This window comes from Convolutriloba macropyga, unplaced genomic scaffold, assembly GCF_964194025.1.
Source record: "Convolutriloba macropyga unplaced genomic scaffold, txConMacr16.3 SCAFFOLD_1637, whole genome shotgun sequence".
NCBI classification, from domain to species: Eukaryota; Metazoa; Xenacoelomorpha; order Acoela; family Convolutidae; genus Convolutriloba; species Convolutriloba macropyga.
In genome coordinates, this window is record NW_027453412.1 from 1 (window position 1) to 19779 (window position 19779).

The window sequence follows — 19779 nt, forward strand, 5'->3', positions numbered from 1 at the left end:
AATCGCCCGAGGTTTCAGACATCACCTCCAGAAGCCCTGTTCCCCGGTGAGATCAATCCAAAAATCAGTATTTTTTACAGGTCAAAAAAGAGAAAAAAAAAACAAAACCTGAAATTTTTTCACTTTTATCAAAATTTCACTGCTTTTTTAGGCAAATTTCTTTGACGCATACATGTCGAAATCGATTTAACGCCATGACAACTTCTTAGTGCAAGAAATTGTTCCTAAAAACGAAATTTGTCGAAAAAAGTCTTTGAAAACAGAAAGTCAAAAAACGTTCATCAAATTCTTAGCCTGATATTCTCATAGAACCAGTTTTTAATAGTTCAACCTCACTATTGAACTTACTCTTTGTTATTGAAACAGAAAGGTCATTAATTGCATAAACTCAATTAGCTATTCAGAAACGAGAATTGTCAAGAAAAACGTTTTTGAAAACAGAAATTCAAAAAACGTTCATCAAATTCTTAGACTGATATTCTCATAGAATCTATTTTTAATAGTTCAACCTCACTATTGAACTTACTTTTTGTTATTGAAACAGAAAGGTCATTAATTGCATAAACTCAATTAGCTATTCAGAAACGAAATTTGTCAAGAAAAACGTTTTTGAAAACAGAAATTCAAAAAACGTTCATCAAATTCTTAGCCTGATATTCTCATAGAATCTACTTTTAATAGTTCAAGCTCACTATTGATCTTACTGTCAATGAACCAGAAAGCTCATTACTTGTATAATCTCAATTAGCTATTCAGAAACGAAAATTGTCAAGAAAAACGTTTGTGATAACAGAAATCCAAAAAACCTTCGTTAAATTCTTGACCTGATATTCTGATATAATCTTTTTTCCAGAGTTCAAACTCTCTTTTAGGCTAGTTGTCACAGAAGCAAGAAGGTCATTACTTCGATAACATTCTTTAGTTTTACAAAAACGAAAATTTACGAAAAAAAAACGTTTTTTGCTAGATAAAATTTTTTTAACATGCCCGCTTCATTTTAATATGGAAAAAAAAATTATCATAATCCAAAAACCGTCCCATAAATTCTCCTGTGAGTTTTTTTTCAACCGAAATTAGCGAAAAAGTTTTATTTGTCAAAAATAACTGAAAAAATCTTGCCATAACCACCAAAAAACAAAAAAAGAGCAAAAATAGTTTTTGAAAAAACTATTTTTTGCAGAAGTCCTCGGTCTCAGACGTTGCCGTCTGCGAAGTCCCTTAGTCCTATGGTTTCAGATGTTACCATACTGAGAAGAAGAAAATAACGTTTCAGAAGTTACCGATCTTTGATTTTTTTTTTTTTCAACATCAAAACGGATTCCTTTTCACAAAGAGGTCTCAGACGTCATCTCAATCAAATCTTTGAAAATCTAGCCATAAGCGACACATTGGTCTAATGTCATGGTTTTGGAGGGGGGTACTAGAAGCACCACAGCATCACTCAGATTATCAAAGAGTTGGAGAAAACTAAAGTTTTCAGAAAAGAGGGAAGTTATAATTTCTACAAAGTTTTCAAGCTTCTTGTGGTTTATTAAAGTTCTTCCACTTTTGTGTTCTCTCGTAGCCCTTGTTGCCTACACGCATCGCATTTAAAACAAGTTTTCGGGTTTTAGCCCACCAAAAAAAGAACTCCTGAAAAAGAAACAAAAGAAATTTTCTTAATTTTCTGGTAGTTTTTTAGCTCTGGTGGTAGATCATTAGCTATTTGTTGAGAACTTTTATCAGGTTTTGAAGTTTTACAAGAAAAAATTAATTTAATGTAACAACTATTTGGGTTCTGGTCTAATATCGTTTCAAATGCATAATTGTAGCAAACCACAAGTTTGTTGTCAATCAAAGTAGCCAAACACATTAGTTGAAACAGTCAAAGCCAGCTATTTAAAGCGCCTGAACGTTCGGAAAAGATTTCAAATTTGTATTTAGTGCTAAAAAGCTAGATTCAGCAAACAAAACACATCCTAGGACTCCTGTTTTTGAAAAAAGTTGCGTCGCTGGTTTTTTGAACGAGAAAAAACTAGGATCATTAGCCTGCAAACCTTAGACAACTTTTACATGAAAATTTGCGTCGCTCCGGTTCCCTAAGCCGTTTTTAACCTTTAATAAAGAATTTCAACGTCACGTCTACAACAGCAACAAAAGGTCAACATAACACAACAAGCAGCAAGATGTCTAAGCAGATCACTGCTGAATGCCAGTTTGCCATCAACATGTTTAAGGCGACAGAAATGGCCATGAAAAACCAGCTCGACCTTTTGGAGAAAATCATTGAGCAAAGAAAAAGATTTCGATCCTTGTCTCTGCTGATTGAACGAACCAGAGCAAACGAAAAGGAACTCAAGAAGATGTCGCAGAACGTGATGAAGCAGCAGCCTCATCAGAATACAACAACATCAATTCTGAGCAAACAAACCAAAATGATCAACCGTCTTAACGAACTACAGTTGCAAGTTGATCTTTTGGACGATTGTGGTCAACTGAGTCAGTCCTCCCAACGGATCAGAGATGATGTCAGCATGATCTCAAGCAGAGAAAACCGATCTCACCGATCTACGCCCGTCTCAATAGACATCAATGAAGACAACCAGCTCCGATGTAACCTGGAACAACAGAAAAGCTGCCCAGCCAACCCAATTCAGCCTCCTGCTATCCCGCCTCGACAGCGAAAACCAACACTGTTTCTTCAACCGTCAACTGCTCCACAAATAAACTTCGAACGTGTTTTGGCGCTCACCAAAGACCAACAGAAATTCAAAACTTGGAAATCAGTCAGCAAGAACATAATCTTGCAGGAACTGATAACCATGTTCACAATGCTTTCACACGAGCCCATGATACGCTGGTCAGTAACAGTGTAACTGATGACACTCAATATGCTACTATCAACCCTATTAACCATACAAGCTTGTCACCCTACAGTCTCCACACAGCCCCGATCATTCTAGTCTCATCCTGTTGATCATTCTAGGCTCAAAACGACTCTCACTTGATGTATTCCAAACAATACTGGCAGAGAGCTAAGCCATATTGAATTCAAGACTTCTCACCAATGTCGCTGATCTTCCAGATAACGAGATGCCCCTCACACCTAACCACTTCCTGATTAATCGTCCATTCAACTCTCTGCCACCAGGAAAATTTGACAACCAGATTCCAGCCGGCTTCAGGACATGGCGAAATCTGCAACAGATGATGAACCACTTCTGAAAGCGACCTGTCAAAGAATACCTACCGACACTACTCAAGAGATCAAAATGGAATGCGAACAACCAGTCGCCACTTGAAGTTATCGATGTTGTCTGGATCCTGAAAGACATGACTCCTCGTGGAATGTGGCCTCTTGGGCGTGTGTTGGAGGTGTACCCTGGACGAGCTGGACAACACCGTGTGGTGAAGGTAAAAACGGCTTACGGTACGTTCGTTCGCCCCGTTTCCGCACTCGCACGAGTTTTGGCTGATTAGCCACGTTTTTTTTTCACGTAACGGTTTCTAGGCAACTTGGGTTACCCTCTCTTCTAGACTTTGTCAAGGTTTTGCTGGCCCCCTGAGCATTACCCACTTTTCGACGACCTCTCCAAACGTGTTGCTGGCCCCTTGTTCTTCTTGGAGCTTGTTGAGAAACAATCAAGTCAAGTGCATGAAAACTTGACTCAAGTCCTTGAACAAGTTGAAAACGGTTACCCGCAGATATGTAATCATCAATAAAACTGTCACAAAAAACTTTACTCAATATAATCTTTTGACTAGAGAACTTGTTCCCATATATATATATATATATATATATATATATATATATATAAACATTGGTCATATACGATCAAATTGTGTGTTCATGGGTTTCTCTATGTATACAACTTAAACTAAACTGTTTTTTTTTGGTGTTTAAATTCATTTTGTTAAATTGTTTCCTCCTAGTTTTCTGCTGAAAAACATTAAGCTTCATGATGATCAAATACAATCAAACTGTGCGTTTATGGCTTTCTTTATGTATATAACTGGAACTAAACTTTTTTTTGGTGTTGATTTATATTTTAAAATTGTTTCCTCCTGACAAACATTGTTTCACTACTGAAAACATTTTTATTTGCCATGTGCGAATAAGCATGCAGCTATGAGTCAATTTTACTACTTAAAATTGAGTCAAGTTGTTTGTTGACAATAAAAAAGGTCTCCTATGGGAACAAGAGCTTTTGAAACATTCGATTAAATTGTGGAAGCACAGTGCGCACATTCAGCCAATCGATCTTGTCGACTCCTTTCATTTGAAAATTTCCTTTAGATTTGAATGCCTCTTAAAAAATTGTACTTGATATCATGTTAATGTTTTTGAACAATGACAAGAGGTCTATCACACAATTTGCTTTTTTCATGCCGAACTTTAAGGTAAGTTTTTGAGTTAAAATGGTTGGAACATACACGGGCAATTTCTCTTCGTCTCATTTTCGTCTTTTTGATTTTTAAACCATTTTTATCCTAAAAGTTTGTTTTTTTTATTTCAAGACAACAAAATCTACAAAAATTGACTTTCTCCTGTTACAAAGGGGTTACAGGAGTCTATATTTTCGAGAATATATTTTTTTAAAATGACAGGATTTTTAATTGCGAAGGTTGGTCTAAAATTGTTTAGAATTTTATTTTTCAATAATCAAGTGATAAAAGAAAAGGTGAGTTCGATAGCACAACGCTTTAGGCAACAGATACTTTTTTGTTTCAAGGTTATCAAAGATTTACTTTTGACACCAGTTTGACACTCAGTGGTGACCATAGTGATCTTCGTAGATAATTGTATGCCAATTATGTAATTCTGGTAGTTAATTGTTTGTTTCAATAGTCTGCTCTCGACGTAATTGAAAGAAGTGGGCAAATTATGTTAGATACATCCCAGGTTGAAGTCCAGACCCAAGTTGGTTTATGATCAGACCCAGTCGAGCGCACACCCGTGTGTTCCCAGACCAAAATTACAGGGTCTGGACGGAAGTTCGAGAGCATTAGAGTCTGGACCATGGTCTGGAGATGGTCTGATCAGAGGTCAATTTGGTCTGAAAAGTCTGACCATGGGCGGTTCAAGCGCACTTGGGTCTGATCAGAGGCAACTTCCAGCGCAATTGGGTCTAATCATAACCTCTTCGAGCGCACTTGGGTCTGATCAGAAATCTTTTCGAGCTTAATTGAGTCTGATCAGGGACCATTTCGAGCCCCTCTTTTTTTCATTTTTTTTTACTCACAGATGTTGGCTCTGCGAAGAGGCAACCAAAAAGCAGCGTTCTGATCAGAGACTCATCTAAAGTCCAATAGCTCTGATCAGAAAAAAAGGAGTCCACTTCAGAGGAAATTTTGATCAACTGGAGACCACGATGTTTCTTATGGAAGGCTGTCTAAGCTCATCCGTTTAGTAAGAAATATACATTGAACGGTACACTAAATAAAAGTTGTTTTCAACAGTGGGGTTCGGTTTTCTTTAGCAATACTTTTATAATTCAACCTTCTTTAGAAGAATTAAATACTGCAAATATTATTTGTTATACTGTTATTTTATGAAATGAAAATATTATAGCAAAATAAAAAGATTTGTTCGTAAGTAAAAATCTTTCTCTGATCAGACTATTTCGAGTGCACTTGAGTCTGATCAGAACTGGCTTCGAGCGCGCTTCAGTCTGATCATAAATGGCTTCGAGCGCAACTGGGTCTGACCATAACTTCTGAGTCTGATCATAGTCTGATTAAGGTCTGAATTTGAGTCTGGACCATCGTCTGAAGATGGTCTGATCAGAACGCCTTCGGTCTGAAAAGTCTGATCAAAGACCCTTTGTGTCTTGAAAGTCTGATCAGAGGTAACTTGGGTCTGGAAAGTCTGATCAGGGTTAATTTCCGTCTGGAAAGTCTGATCAGAGATAATTTCGGTCTGGAAAGTCTGATTAGAAAAAAATTTGAGCCTGGACCTCAACCTGGGTATCAATAAATTCATAGAGCAGCCAAATCACGGTACATCAACTTTATAATTTGTCGGAAACTAATGATTTTACCTTGCAATCTCAATCTTAACAAATAATTATTAATTAAGGTTTTTAATCAACTCTTGTTGCGATATCTGTATTTGCATAACTTGCCGGAAATAACTTGTTGTTGCCGGATGAACACTACAAACATCTGAAGTAGTGGGGAAACTTTGGGGGAAGCTTTTTTGTTAGACTAACTTTTTCCACCAATCTCTTCTCGCCACTCGCTATATGAAGAGTGGCGAGAAACGAGTGATGGAAAAAATAGTCTGATCAAATGCAGAGTTGTGTAAGTTAAGCAACTGTTCTAATCGCAACGAGAGTTGATTACCAAGCTGTTGTTATCACCCACTCAAAGTTATTCACCATTTCGGCTTCTTCTTGGAGTTTGATAACTTCTCGATGGTTACAACAAGCGTTATGTATTACTCAAAAACATGCCAGTTTTATCTATCTTGCATGAAAAATAATTTTGAGATAAAATTGCTGTGAAGGCAAACAAATACTCTCTCGAACATCTTTTAGATTTCAGCTATTAATTGCATTAACCATCAAGGACAGAATGAATAGTTTTACAACTATGAGTGTTTTTCTATGGCGCTCTTCTTTTCTTTTGTTCGAATTGCTACCCGTTTTTACTCTCGCTCTTGTTTGAAATTTGAAAAAGCAGCTTTCTAATGGTATTTTAGCCCCCCCCCCCCAAGGCACCTGAATCAATCCACAGGGGGTCAATGATGTCTTTTTGGAACGCATTTTATATATTAAAATAAATTTTGAGATAATGTAAACGATCATTTGTGATATGCAGTTCCGTAAACAATTTATTAATTTTAAATTGACTTGAAGCTAACCTCTGACCAAATGGAGTGACGTAGGAAGTGGAAAGCTTGCTGCTTTGACTCCAAAAAGTCACTCACAGCAAGAGCGAACGTCGTCTTGCTTCTTCCTGAAAATTGAAAATATAACTTCATTCAATTTTTTGACCTCTTCAAAATATTGGTGGGTGGGCTTGAGGGGTGGGTGGGTTTGATGTATAGAGGGTTGCGAAGGGTCGACTGTGACGGGAGTCTTATTTTAATTGTGAAGCGTAAGCATGATCGGAGGTCACTTTGTTCTGGGACATCAACCTGTACATTTTTATGTTAGTTTTTTTTTAATCTGAGGGATCTATTGTCTGAATTGTGGGTAAACTGACTGATGTTAGTGTAGATGTCATCAACTAGATGTCTGCACACTTCTGCTACAGACATTCTCTCCTGTCGTCCAAGACGGTCTTGTCTGAAAACAAAGTTCAGAAGTCTATATGACATTCTAAGCAGAGTTTAATCTCGAGCCCTAATGGATTTTGAATTCTCATTTTGAATGTGTAGGTAGCTCTCATAGGTTGTTCAAATTTCGCAGGCCAATTCTTACGTTTAAAATAGTACATTTCTTTATTTTGAGGCCTTTCGTGAACAACCGTGACATAACCGCGTCACAAATTATCACTTTAAGTCACTGTTGTCCACGATGATCAACAAACGGCGACCAAAAAGCATAAATATCCTCAACCATACTGATGACGTAAAAACTCGATCTTGTAACTTAGACTGTTGCAATACATCCCAGGTTTAGGTCCAGACCCAAATTGTGCTATGATCAGACTATGCAGACTGAAATGACCTCTGATCAGACTTTCCAGACCGAAGTTACCTCTGATCAGACCTTCCAGACCAAAATGATCTCTGATCAGACTTTCCAGACCAAAATGTCCTCGGATCAGACCGAACCCAGACCACTGTCCAGACCATAGTGCGCTTATGATCAGACCCAAATTCAGACCATGGTCCAGACTCAATTTCAGACCATTGCCCAGACCTTAATCAGACTATGATAAAACTCAAGTGCGCTCAAAATAGTCTGATCAGAGAAAGATTTTAATTATGAACAAATCTCTTAATTTTGCTATAATATAATCATTTCATAAAAAAACTGTTGTTTGCAGTATTATAATCATCTAAGGAAAAGCCAATTCTGAAAATTTTGCCAATGAAAACGAAACCTAACTGTTGAGAAAAAAATTTTATTTACCATACCCCTTAGTTCATATTTCTGACTCAATGAATGAACTTAGACAGCTTTCCACAAGAAACGTCGTGGTCTTCAGTTAATCAAAATTTCCTCTTGAGGGGACCGGTATTTGCTATCAGCTGGACTCCTTGTTTCTGATCAGAGTCATCGGACTTTAGATGAGTCTCTGGTCAGAACGCTGCTTTATTGTTGCCTCTTGGAAGAGCCAACATCCCTCAATACAAAAAAAACAAAAAAATGAAAAAATAATGCACTCGAAGAACTAATGACTTTCCAGACCGAATTGACCTCTGATCAGACCAAACCCAGACCATGGTCCCGACTAAAAAGACTATGATCAGACCTTCTAGACCGAATTGACCTCTGATCAGACCGAACCCAGACCATGGTCCAGACTAAAAAGACTATGATCAGACCGTCCAATTGAATTGATCTCTGATCAGACCGAAATCAGACCAGACTATTGTGCCGGACCAGACTATTGTGGTCCAGACTATTGTGCGCTCGAACCGCTTTCCAGGCCCTGTAATTTCGGTCTGGGAACACAGGGGTGTGCGCTCGATTGGGTCTGATCATAGCTCAATTTGGGTCTGGACCAAAACCTGGGATCGTTAAAGTACAGGCATCTTTTTCAATTAACCCTAGATACGTTTGTCTCTATATGTTTGTGCGTGTCTACTGAGGTGAATAAATGCAAATGCCGGTGATCATCTTCCCAGATCTTATATGTTTTTTTGACATTTTGCACGCTTGAAATTTGCCCCTTTTTTGCCCTAAAATGCACACTAATTCAGTTCATGAAAGTCTTTATAACTCCCTATACCATATATGAGAAATATCAGGTGGTAGATCTCATCAAGGTCCAAATCTCTGAGATTACACAAGAGAATATTTGAGATTACACAAGATACTAACATGACTGCAATTTGTGTGTTTAGATTTGGTAGAATGAACACGTGATGTGTGTGGTTTAACATCTCCATTTGGTCATCTTCAACTATTGCGAATAATCCACTCGCATCTGAAACAGTCACTGAGTTTTTTAAAAAGTGACTGGGATCTATTTCTTAAAATGAAACTTAATCTGCTTATGCTGATTCTTACACCTTAATTTTTTTTCAGTTTTCACTTATTAGCTAACAATCTTAGTCTTCCGATACGCGATTTAAAAACGTCGGAGAATTTCAAATAAATTTTTGGGCCTCATTTACTAAATCAATCTCTTATTTTTTTTGAGAAAACATTTTTTTAGTCTGAAACAGTTATCTTGATTTCGGCAAATTTCGGTTTTTTTCAATTTAACTTAGAAGCCAAATGCCTCGTCTGTCTCCGCCTCTGACGGCTGCTATGAATTATATATTTTGAAAATATCTACTTCCCAATGAGGCGCGTAATTTTAATTATGATAATCAAGGTCACGGAAGTAAAATTTTTCACATTTAGTGAAAAAAATGGGTCAAAAACAATACATAATAGTGAAAAATTTACTTATAATAGAAACAAATCGTAGTCCAAATCCCAACATCATTTTTCTTAGTTACTCAAAGTACATATAGTGGCCTTACAACACACTAACAAAACTTCCAGTTGTGTAGTACCTCTAGGCAACTGACTTCTAACACATTAACTGCTCTCGCTCTTGCTCGTTCTCTCCCTCTCTATCTCCTCTCTCTCGCTCTCTCTCTCTCTCTCTCTCTCTCTCTCTCTCTCTCTCTCTCTCTCTCTCCTCTCTCTCTCTCTCTCTCTCTCTCTCTCTCTCGCTCTCTCTCTCTCTCTCTCTCTTTCTAAATTTACATCTAGCCTCGTTGAACCACTTTGACTGGAAGTGCGCTAACATTGTTCTCTTAAACTTTCCAGCTCTACATTCTCTCTTCGATTCTCCGTTTGCGCAAATAAACTAAGTTTTAGCTTAATTGTTCCGACCCCACTTGTGGGGGGGGGAGGAACTATATACTCAAATGGGTTTTTTTTTTGTTCCGTGAATTTTTGCCGACCGATATATTCATCGTAGAGAAATGTGCGTGGTATCATTAAAAAGCTCGTCCAGCGTAGAATTCGAAATTAAAAAGATTTTTTTGAATTTAGTTTTTTTTCGAGGAGTTATCGAGGTTTAAACTTTCATGTGAACACTGGATATTTGGTTCACTTTTGTTCACTTTTACCGTAATTTTCGTTCGAATTAACGTTTTTTCTACGAAAAATTTATTTCAAAACTAGATTTCACGCCGAAAATTAAATCAATTTTAGGTTTTTAATAGACAAAAGGAGATAATAAAGACTAGTTCTAGACTTAGAGGGAAGTTTAATGTATAAAAAAATTCGAATTAGGTTTGGGAGCTCTTTTTTTTTTAGAAAATTTTGCAAATTTTTGTTTTTTTTCAAGTCACCTAGAGACTACTAGACACTTGTAATATCGAAGTTCCGTTAATGACAAACCTTTTTTACAATCAAATGAAGCCCAATGAACAAAAAATTTGTTTCGAAGGGATCGCTCATGTTTTTTTTTTTGGATTCGTATCTCAAATTTCGTAATTTCAAATAAAATTTTGATTTGTTTTTTGAGATTTTACTAAAGTTTTATAATCCTATGGCATAAACTTTTTGACTAAAGGTGTAATGGATTTGCTAATGAGCAATAAGTGGAACCTATCTAGTGCTGTGAGTGGACAGCTAATGGCTGTTAAGACTTTGAAAAAAAATTTTCGAAATTTTTTTTAAAATTAGGAAATCATAAACTTATTTTTGTGAACTTTAAGTTCGTCTCAGTAAAACAGTATTGAACTCCTTTATACCAGTGCAACATACGTTAACTTCATTGGCGGCTCTATCAAATAACTATTGGTTATACGTCTTCAATGCCACAAGATTTCAAATTTTTAAAAATTTTTTTTGGACATTTCGTTTTATTGGTTCATTTTGTAATCTTATCACGTCATCTTAATATTGATGGCTACATCTTCCTTTAGTGAAGACGCCCAAAGGATCATAGATAGAACTTTCTGAGAAAAAAAATGGTTTAAATGGCTTCAACACTTTCTTCTCCCATTTTTCTAAAGAAATTTTGGTTTTTGCCTTTATTTGTTGTTTTTTTTTTCATAGTCATAAGACATACTGTGATGTCTTATTGATAACCTAGCCATAATAAACATCTTTGTATTCACATCGTGGCATAGCTGAGCGTATTCATTGATTTCCTATGAAAGCTTTTGAGATTAATGTTTGTTAAGACTTTAAAAATATTTTTTTTTTGAATTTTGTTGAACATAAATCAATCTTAAGCTTATTTTTGTGGATTGTAAGTCAGTCTCGGTAATGACAGAACCGCTTTTTTTCTGCATCAACAACAATTTATCTAGTTAGCGGTTTTGTCTTCTAACTATTGGTTTTTTTTTTACTTCGGTGCACGAGTTTTCATAATTTTTTAAATTTTTTGATTTTTTTTTAGTAATTTTGGTTCCTTTTGAAATCGTATTACATTATCCTAATAATGATAGCTCCCCTTGGCTTAGTGAAGACGTTTAATGGATCGTTGAAAAAGTTTTCAGAGAAAAAAGCTTATGGTTTAAATAGCTTCGACACTTTCTTCTCTCAATTTTCTACCGAACTTTTGGATTTTGCCTGTTTTAGTCAATGACTTGTTGTAATGTCTTATTGATAAATTTTGAATGACAAACATCTTTGTCGTCACATCATCTAGGCATAATTTAGCGTATTAAATGCCTTCCGTTGAAAGCTGTAGAATTTTATGACTTTGATGCTATGGGTTTTCTCAAAAATTTCATGGTTTTGATATATTTTTCTTTGCCATACGACTCATTGTGATGAGTTACTGATGTCACATGAATAAAAGCTATGATTACTATTTCATTGAGGCAGAATTTAGTGTGTTTAATTAATTGCGTTGAAATTAATTGAATTTAATGTCTTTGATACTAGGGCTCTTCTCAAAAACTTCGTGGTTTTAATATCTTTGTTTATATTTGTTGTTTTTCAAGTCATTTTGTAACAATAGAAACAATCAACTTGCTGTTAAAAAATTAATTGAAAAAAGAAGAGTTTATACTGAAATGTTCATTCTCTAATGGCTTTGAAACTTTTCTCGCTTAATTTTTGTGAATTTGCTGTTTTTGCTTTTTTTTTATTTTTAGTTAGCCGTAAAATTCTGATCGGTCTCATAAACCTTTAATGTTGCCTGTCATGTTGCCCATAAACTTGTAATGAGTGATGTTACCCGAAGCAGTCAGTTTAAAGCCAATAGTCTTAAAAATTATGATATTATACATCTTCAAAGATTTTTCAAACTTTTCAGTTTTTTTGTTCTTTTCGTCAACTTATTCTCGTCATTGAGAAGTCCACTCCAATTCCTTGAATTTCAAAAAACAACTTGTCTACTAATAATATTTCGTAACTGATGTTTTGTTTGGTGGACATTATGCGTTTTCATAAAAAAATATTGTGAGTGGTGTATTTGTGTTTCTTTTTTGTCTTCTTTTAGCTTATTCAGGTAATAACAGATCCCAATGATTTTCAAATGTGGCCCAAATGAACGAACTTCTTTTCTTTTTTAATATAATTTTAGCTGAATGAGTATAAATGTAAACTGAAGTAAAAATAAATAAAATTCAGATAATAGCTGATGATTTTAATGGCTTCAATAATTTATGTTATTGTTCTTAATTTTTTGAGATTTTCTGCGTCTTTGTTTAAATTGTTCGTTTTTTTGAGATTTTCTGCGTATTTAGTTTATTCCTATGGTTTAGTCTCAGCAAAGACAGGTCCCATTAGTTTCATATTGACTTTTTAGTAAATTTATCAAGAATTATTTTGTTAAAAAGCTAAAGATTTTTTTAGACTTTTGAAATTATTTGGTTTAAGAAATGTTGATCTTTGACTTTAACCTCATTTTTTTCCTCTTTGTCACCTTTTTACGTACTCTCATCATGAAAAATATACATCTGCTGTATAGTTAGCAAAAACTAAATTTGTGGAGTTAAGGTTTTATCTGATTGCATTTTGACGTTGTTACTAGGTGCTTTTAAAATTATATATTGGGTTTCTGCGATGAAAATTTTGTTTTTGAATATTTTGTTGTTTGCTGTTTTTTCTCGTAGTCTTTTTATTGGTAAATCTCGTGAGCGCTGTAATGAGAAATGGCATTATGTAATTCAATTAGTATTTACGTTTTGCAACAAGTTTTTTAAAGTAAAACATCTATTTTTGTTATCTCTTCATTTGGTTGACAATTAAGTCAAAAATGTAGATGAGCTCGGGTCGGAACATCATTTGCAAACGCACATTAATGAGCCGCCTTGTTAAACAATACGTTTCATTTAAATGAACAACATCAAGCAAAGTTAGATAATAAAGTTTGCATCTTTTGTAAAACTTTACCCAAAAAATTGACTAGCTGTCAACTTCAACATTTGAAAATCGAAATAAAAGAAAAAATAGATCGCTGAGCTTTCTCAATATGCAATTCCCAGCATAAAATGATGGAGCGGAATCTTTTTCTGAAATATGAAGAATGCAACCTCAAGGAGTCCAGAAATGCAATCTTTTCAAAATATCTAAATTTCTCAACTGAGGGTTTGCTAGTAAATCCATTGTCTTGGAGAGTCTTTTCGTAGAATGCTGTAGCTGCAAAAACTTTTTTCTCAGCTCTTGATATAATTTGAGCTGTTTCCACAGAAATTTGTATTGTACCTCACGCTTGGGTCGCTGCTTCAAAAGATGATATTGCGTGGCCAAAAACACAAAATTACTTCATGTACAATTATTTAAATAACTGTACCTTGGTGAATAGATGCATGCTAAGTTTTTTCCTAGCCAGTTGTCTTCAATTTGAGTGCTTTTGAAAAGTCGTAAGTGCCAAAAACCGGAAACCTCGACATTGCAAAAACTGACTGGTTGGTCATGTTACGTCACGAACTGTGTTCGGTTACCACTTTTTAAAGTTTCATTTCATTTGATTACTGAAAAACTAGCGAGTCATGGTTTTTGCACTCAACCGACGCCACGCATCTCTTTATTTCCTGTTGGACCTGGAATTTAAACACAAAACTTTTGAAAAAATACTTTGCCCCTCCAAAAGCTACTACAAAAATTCAATGAGCGCTTCAACGTTTTGTTCCGCAGTATTGGTCTGATGTAATTCTGTAGGGGTTGATGACAGATCAAATCTGGCTTCTCCAGGTCCAAACGGTTCTACTCTTATTGTTCTAAGTTAATGTGACAATTATCGAAGATTTTTTTTTTCATTTCAATTTAGTAATTTCATTTCAAATTAGTATTTTTTAATTTTAAATTATTTGCATATTAGTTTTTCGCGCGAACCGCCCATTTTTAGTATATTATACAGTTCATTTTCTCGTTTTTTCAATTCACTTGTCCTAATATATCAAACATTACTTGTAAAATCAGTTTGAACAACCCCGTACATATTTCGCAACAGTCCCGTCATTGTGCCCCAAACTCAGGATTAGGTTTCACTATTCGGCACTGTAACAATATCAGGTCTGAAGCATATACAGGATTAAAATTTGGCTCTGGTCCGATAAAAGTAACTGCCCTTGGAGGAGGGGGAGCATGAACTGTTAGATGGGTACTTCACATTTAACGAAATACAAACTTGCTGGTATAAGGTCTACCGAAGAAGGTCTAACGATTTTAATTTTTTAGTTAGACATTGTCCTTTTCTGACTTTAGTTGGTTGGGTATTTCAGTTCACTCCTCAAATAAATCCTTGTGGATCTTTTTTTGGATTTTGATTATTAATTTTAAAACACTTTGCTATCTTTGGATTAATTTGTCAACCAAGAGGGATTTTGCTACCAGTTATGTTTGCTTAGCTTATGCTAATGCAGACCAATTGTCTCATCTAATTGCATTGGGTTTCTATATATTTTAAAACTGCCTTTACTACTATTTTCAACTAAAACTGAAAAGCCAGTTCTTTTATTTTTTTTGGGGGGGGGGGCTTCACGCCTTTTAAATTAAATACTGCATTTGAATAACTGAATGGGTTGCGGCCCAATTGTTCACCTTCATTTTAACAATTAATGAACTTGGACAGATAGCCTGAATGAATGCTCGAGCGAGAGTTTCGCATGCATCGAATCTTTCGCTTCAGAATGTTTTTAAAAAGTGAAAAATAAAATTATGGTTATCAGATTTTTCTCTTGTTGTCGCTCCAGTTCCAACATTTTTTTCCAAAAGGGGGAATATATATGCCAAGCTGGCTTTTTCTTTTTCAGTCAAATTCTCACTTTTTGCTTGCTCTTCGTAAAGAAAAACGAACAACATCATTTTAGAGCTCTCATAATCTACTTTTTAATTATTTAAATAACTTGCTGATTTTTGTGATTTTGAAAAATGTGAAGACGATAATATTTTGAAAGAAAAGGGGCAGGGGTGTCTCATTGCTTGGAAATTAAAACTAGAAACAAATAGAGAAATTTGACTATCGTTTTGTTGAAAATTGTTTTTGTTTTTTTCTCTCTCAAAATTTTAAAAAGATTTCTATCCAACTCCTTTTGAAATGGCAGAAAAAAAGTTATATTACTTTCATTTTTCAATTTCTAATAAATTACCACCAAGTAGACTCAAAAACTGAAAAGGGTATTTCTTTAGATTAAATGTGATCATCATGTATCAAACCAATAGTTACAAAACTAAGGACAAGAGCGGAATATTGTTTTTTGCTGTTTTCATTTGTCAAACATTGTCATCTTTTCGGAACGAAATAAACTTTGTTAGATACAAAGAATACTTTTGATAACTATGGGTAGCAGAAAATTGCAGTTTTTTGGCAGCGTATTGAGACAAGCAGAGTTGAAGATTTTTTTTTCTGGTTACATTAATGGCAGGAGAAGCAGAATACGATAGAGGAGAAGTTATCCGGATGGGGTAACCGAAATGATTCGTAGAGAAATGTGAAAGACAGATGAAATGGGAATCTGTTTAAAAACCCAGACATGGCACTAAGAAAGATGTTTTCTGCAGATTAAAACTAGTGTGCAAAAAAATGTTCGTTGGTATCAAAATTGTTTTTTTTTTTGGAAAAACAGAGGATTTCAGGCAAATTCTAGAAAACGATTGTCTCTGAGAAAAAACATCACTTTTATCTAGAAAAAGAGGATCATTCTGTTGTTCTTTATTTGCATTCTTTCTCTGAGAAAATCATTCGAATTGAATTCGTCTAGTATAATGCATTACAGAAGAAAATGAAACTTAGCGAATTTGTGGATCGGCGGGTTGAAGAACTAAAAAACAAATATTCATATTTTTTCAAAAAAAATTATATTACATGCTACTTCTCCGTGTTTTTTAAACAACCCATCAATCTGATCGTTTCTAGTATTTGGATGTTGCTGTAAAAAGAAGAACTAAGTAGTTCATTGCTTGTGAAGCTCCTTGTAAAAATAAAAATTTCTTTTGGAGGATGAAGAAAGTAATTGTTCTCATGTTTTTCAGTTCAAATAGATATGATAAAAAACTTCTGTTTCTTTACTCTCTTGTTCTCTCTATATTTGTTACTTTAAACTTTGAACGAAATTTCTATTTCTTTACCCTCTTTTTTTCAGTTCACATATAATATTAAAGTGTCTATCTCTTTGCTCTCTATATCTTTACTCTGAAAGGACCAAAACGTGCCATTTACGGACAACCAATGCTTTTTAAACGTTCTTTTACATGTTAGACACATGTACAGGCAGAGAGCGAAAACTTAAAAATAGAAAACATTTCTTAATTTTTGCTACAAAGTGTGGTTTTAAATCTGTGGTTAATGATGTGGTTAATCTGTGGTTAATGATGTGTTAATGATCATCCAAGGGTCATCACCTAATGGTGATGACCCTTGGATGAAAGTCAGTCACAAAAAATAAAGAAGTGTTTTTTTTTGTTTGTATTTGTGTGTTTGTGTTTGTGTGTGAGTGTGTGTGTGTGTGTGTGCTTGTGTGTGTGCGTTTGTAACGTTTGTCCGTGTTTTCAAATTTTAATACTTTTGTCTCTCTAGAATGTTGAAGAGTTTTTATTTTCGTCTGCCAAAAAAGGACGGCATAATTTTTGGTTCAAACAGTACAAGTAATTTTCCCCATTACATATAAATTGTTTTCGGATACTCCCAGACAGAAGTTAAAAGTTGTTTTCGAAAAGGTTGCTCATAGGGGTCTGAAATAAAGAAACTTGCCTATAATGGTGATGTCACTGTACTGACAGACCATTCGGAGTCTCCTGGCAAATTGGGATCTCATATCAGGTCCTCCTTTCTTTTTGTAATACTTCACCATTCTGCTCACTGAATCTCTTATTGACTTTTCTGGCCTCTCCTGCAACAATATTTAAACATATTTTTTTTTATCCCCGAATACTTGAGGTGCTTTAAAAATAATTAATGTGCTTATCAATTAACTGCAAAAAGCTGCGGCAGCTGTCTATGCAACATAGATTGCTTTTACCTCCGATCAATTTTATTAGGCTAAAAACAATTCTTAGGGGTCTATGCAGGTGCAGCTACTGTGAAAATGGACTAGTACTGGATTCGAACCAGCATCTCTTACTTGCAAGCCTAGTGTGCTACCCATTAACACCAATTGGTCTTAGGCTCTCGAACTTGGGCATCTCTTATAACCCGTTCTCACCTTCTTTCTTGCTCCTCAAGGCTTCATTTCTCTGGTCGAGTGTAGGTTGAACAAGTAGAGCTTCTTGTCAATCTACATCAAGCTTATGTTATGCACAATTTACATTAAGTTGTTCTCTCTCAACCTTCTAACAACAATGAAAAAATTCAGAATAATTTCGACCAAAATTGTGCAATGAGCATTGAACATTACGTTTTAGTGTTTTAGACTCATTTATTGTGAAGTTTTGAGGAAACAATAACCTCAATGGAAAACTATTCAGCAAATTAAAAAGCTTCCACAAATATGTGTATTCAAGTATAACCCGACATCTATTTTTTTTTACCTTTTTTAAATTGGTTATTTGAACATATGAACTTTCAAAAACAGCCGGAAAACGCTAAATTTAACTCTTCAAAAAAAGATTGAAAAAATGATTCTCCATTTGGTGCACGATTAGCAACTCTTCTTAGCAACAGTACAAATTCCTGCGTTTTTCATTCACATTTCTTTCTAATCCATATTTTGCCAAACGATGAAGGAAAAATTAGCTTCAACGACAAAAAAAGTGATAAACAATCAAAGACACATTTGAAAAAGTGAAAAAGTAAATTTCTTTTCATTCTACCAAATTTAGAACTATGAAAATTCAAGTTTTAAACTAACCAAAGAGTTCTGAAATAATAACCAATTTGAACATTTTTCACAATTTAAATCGAACTACTTGAATTTTATACATTTTATTTTTTGTACACTCTTCAATGCTTACAATAAAAATTAAAATAAGCTTGTTCTGAAATTAACCAGACTACCTTGCAAATATTAAATTTTGTTATTTTTGAGACGGTACACGTGATCAACTGTGACAATCAAAGATTGATTTGTTGACTAGTAATCAGGATAAATGTAATCGTTTGCACAATTTTGATCTTTTACTTTCATAAATTTTCTAGAGACTTAAATTTTCTTGTGAGACGTGATTAGGGTAAAAGCAAAAGCTACTTATTGTGCTGCTAGACCACAATTTGTTTTGCGAGTGACTGTTCTAGAACTGTTCACCAATTAATATTTTTTTATATTGGTATGGTTGACACATTCTTCAATATCGAAGAAATAAGATATTGTAATTTTTGTGCCCAGTAACGATGTGATCATCAGTGAGCGTGAATGTTAACAGTAGTGAAAAATTTTTGTGATGTTTATCCACGTCTACTCGAAAACAGGCATCGTGGACAAATAAAAGATGTTTTTTTTTGTTTTGGATATCATCCGAACTTGTTTTGCTGACTGTCATTGTTCTGCACATATGTTTCATGTCCTTGTAATGAAACATGGTCGCAAATTTTTTCGATCATTTTGGGTAAAAATTATTCAGTTGTAGCAATTGTAAACGCAATAAAAAACAAACAATGAGGCTCGTTAATGTGCGTTCGTTCAACAAGTTCCGACTCGAGCTGATCTAAATTTTTTACTTCATTGTCAACCAAATGAAGAGATAACCAAAAACAGGTGTTTGAGTTTTGAAAATTCGTTTCACAACCCAACTACTAATTGAATTACATTATGTAATGCCTCATTACAGCGCTCACAAGATCTGCCAGTAAAGAGACTACGAGAAATATCAAACAAAATCAGCAAAACTAAAAAATTAAGGAAGAAATCTCAATATCTGAATATAAAAGCACCTAATAAACAATGTCAAAATGCAATCAGATAAAACCTTAACTGCACACATTTTTTATTCTTAACTATAAAGAAGATGAAGCTTTTCCTTAATGAGACTAGGTAACCAGTAACAAGACAAAAAATGAGGCGAAATTCAAAAATCTATCAATATTTTTTTAAACCAAATAATTACAAACGTCTTAAAAATCATGAGCTTTTAACAAAATAACTCTCGATAAATTTACTGAAAAGTCATTACCAACACTGATAGGACCTGTCTTTGGTTCGACTAAGCCACAGAAATGGCTTAAAGATGCAGAAAAGCTCAAGAAATTACAAAAATGTGCCAAAACCAAAATTATTGAAGCCATTAAAATCATTACCTGTTATCTAATATTGTTTTTTATTTCAGTTGTTATCTATACTAATTG

General features: G+C 34.6%; 1 protein-coding gene across 1 annotated transcript in view; it reads right to left on the reverse strand.

Moving 5' to 3' along the window:
* Positions 1–3030: 3030 nt before the first annotated feature.
* The window catches only part of LOC142358270 (uncharacterized), a 40687-nt gene continuing 23938 nt past the window's right edge, over positions 3031–19779 (reverse strand). Inside the window, exons 5-9 of the mRNA XM_075409704.1 lie at positions 17254–17392; positions 8979–9084; positions 7189–7271; positions 6845–6939; positions 3031–3177 (exon numbers count right to left, since the gene is read on the reverse strand). Coding sequence (XP_075265819.1) covers positions 3031–3177; positions 6845–6939; positions 7189–7271; positions 8979–9084; positions 17254–17392 — 570 coding nt within the window. The remainder of the gene's footprint in view (positions 3178–6844; positions 6940–7188; positions 7272–8978; positions 9085–17253; positions 17393–19779) is intronic.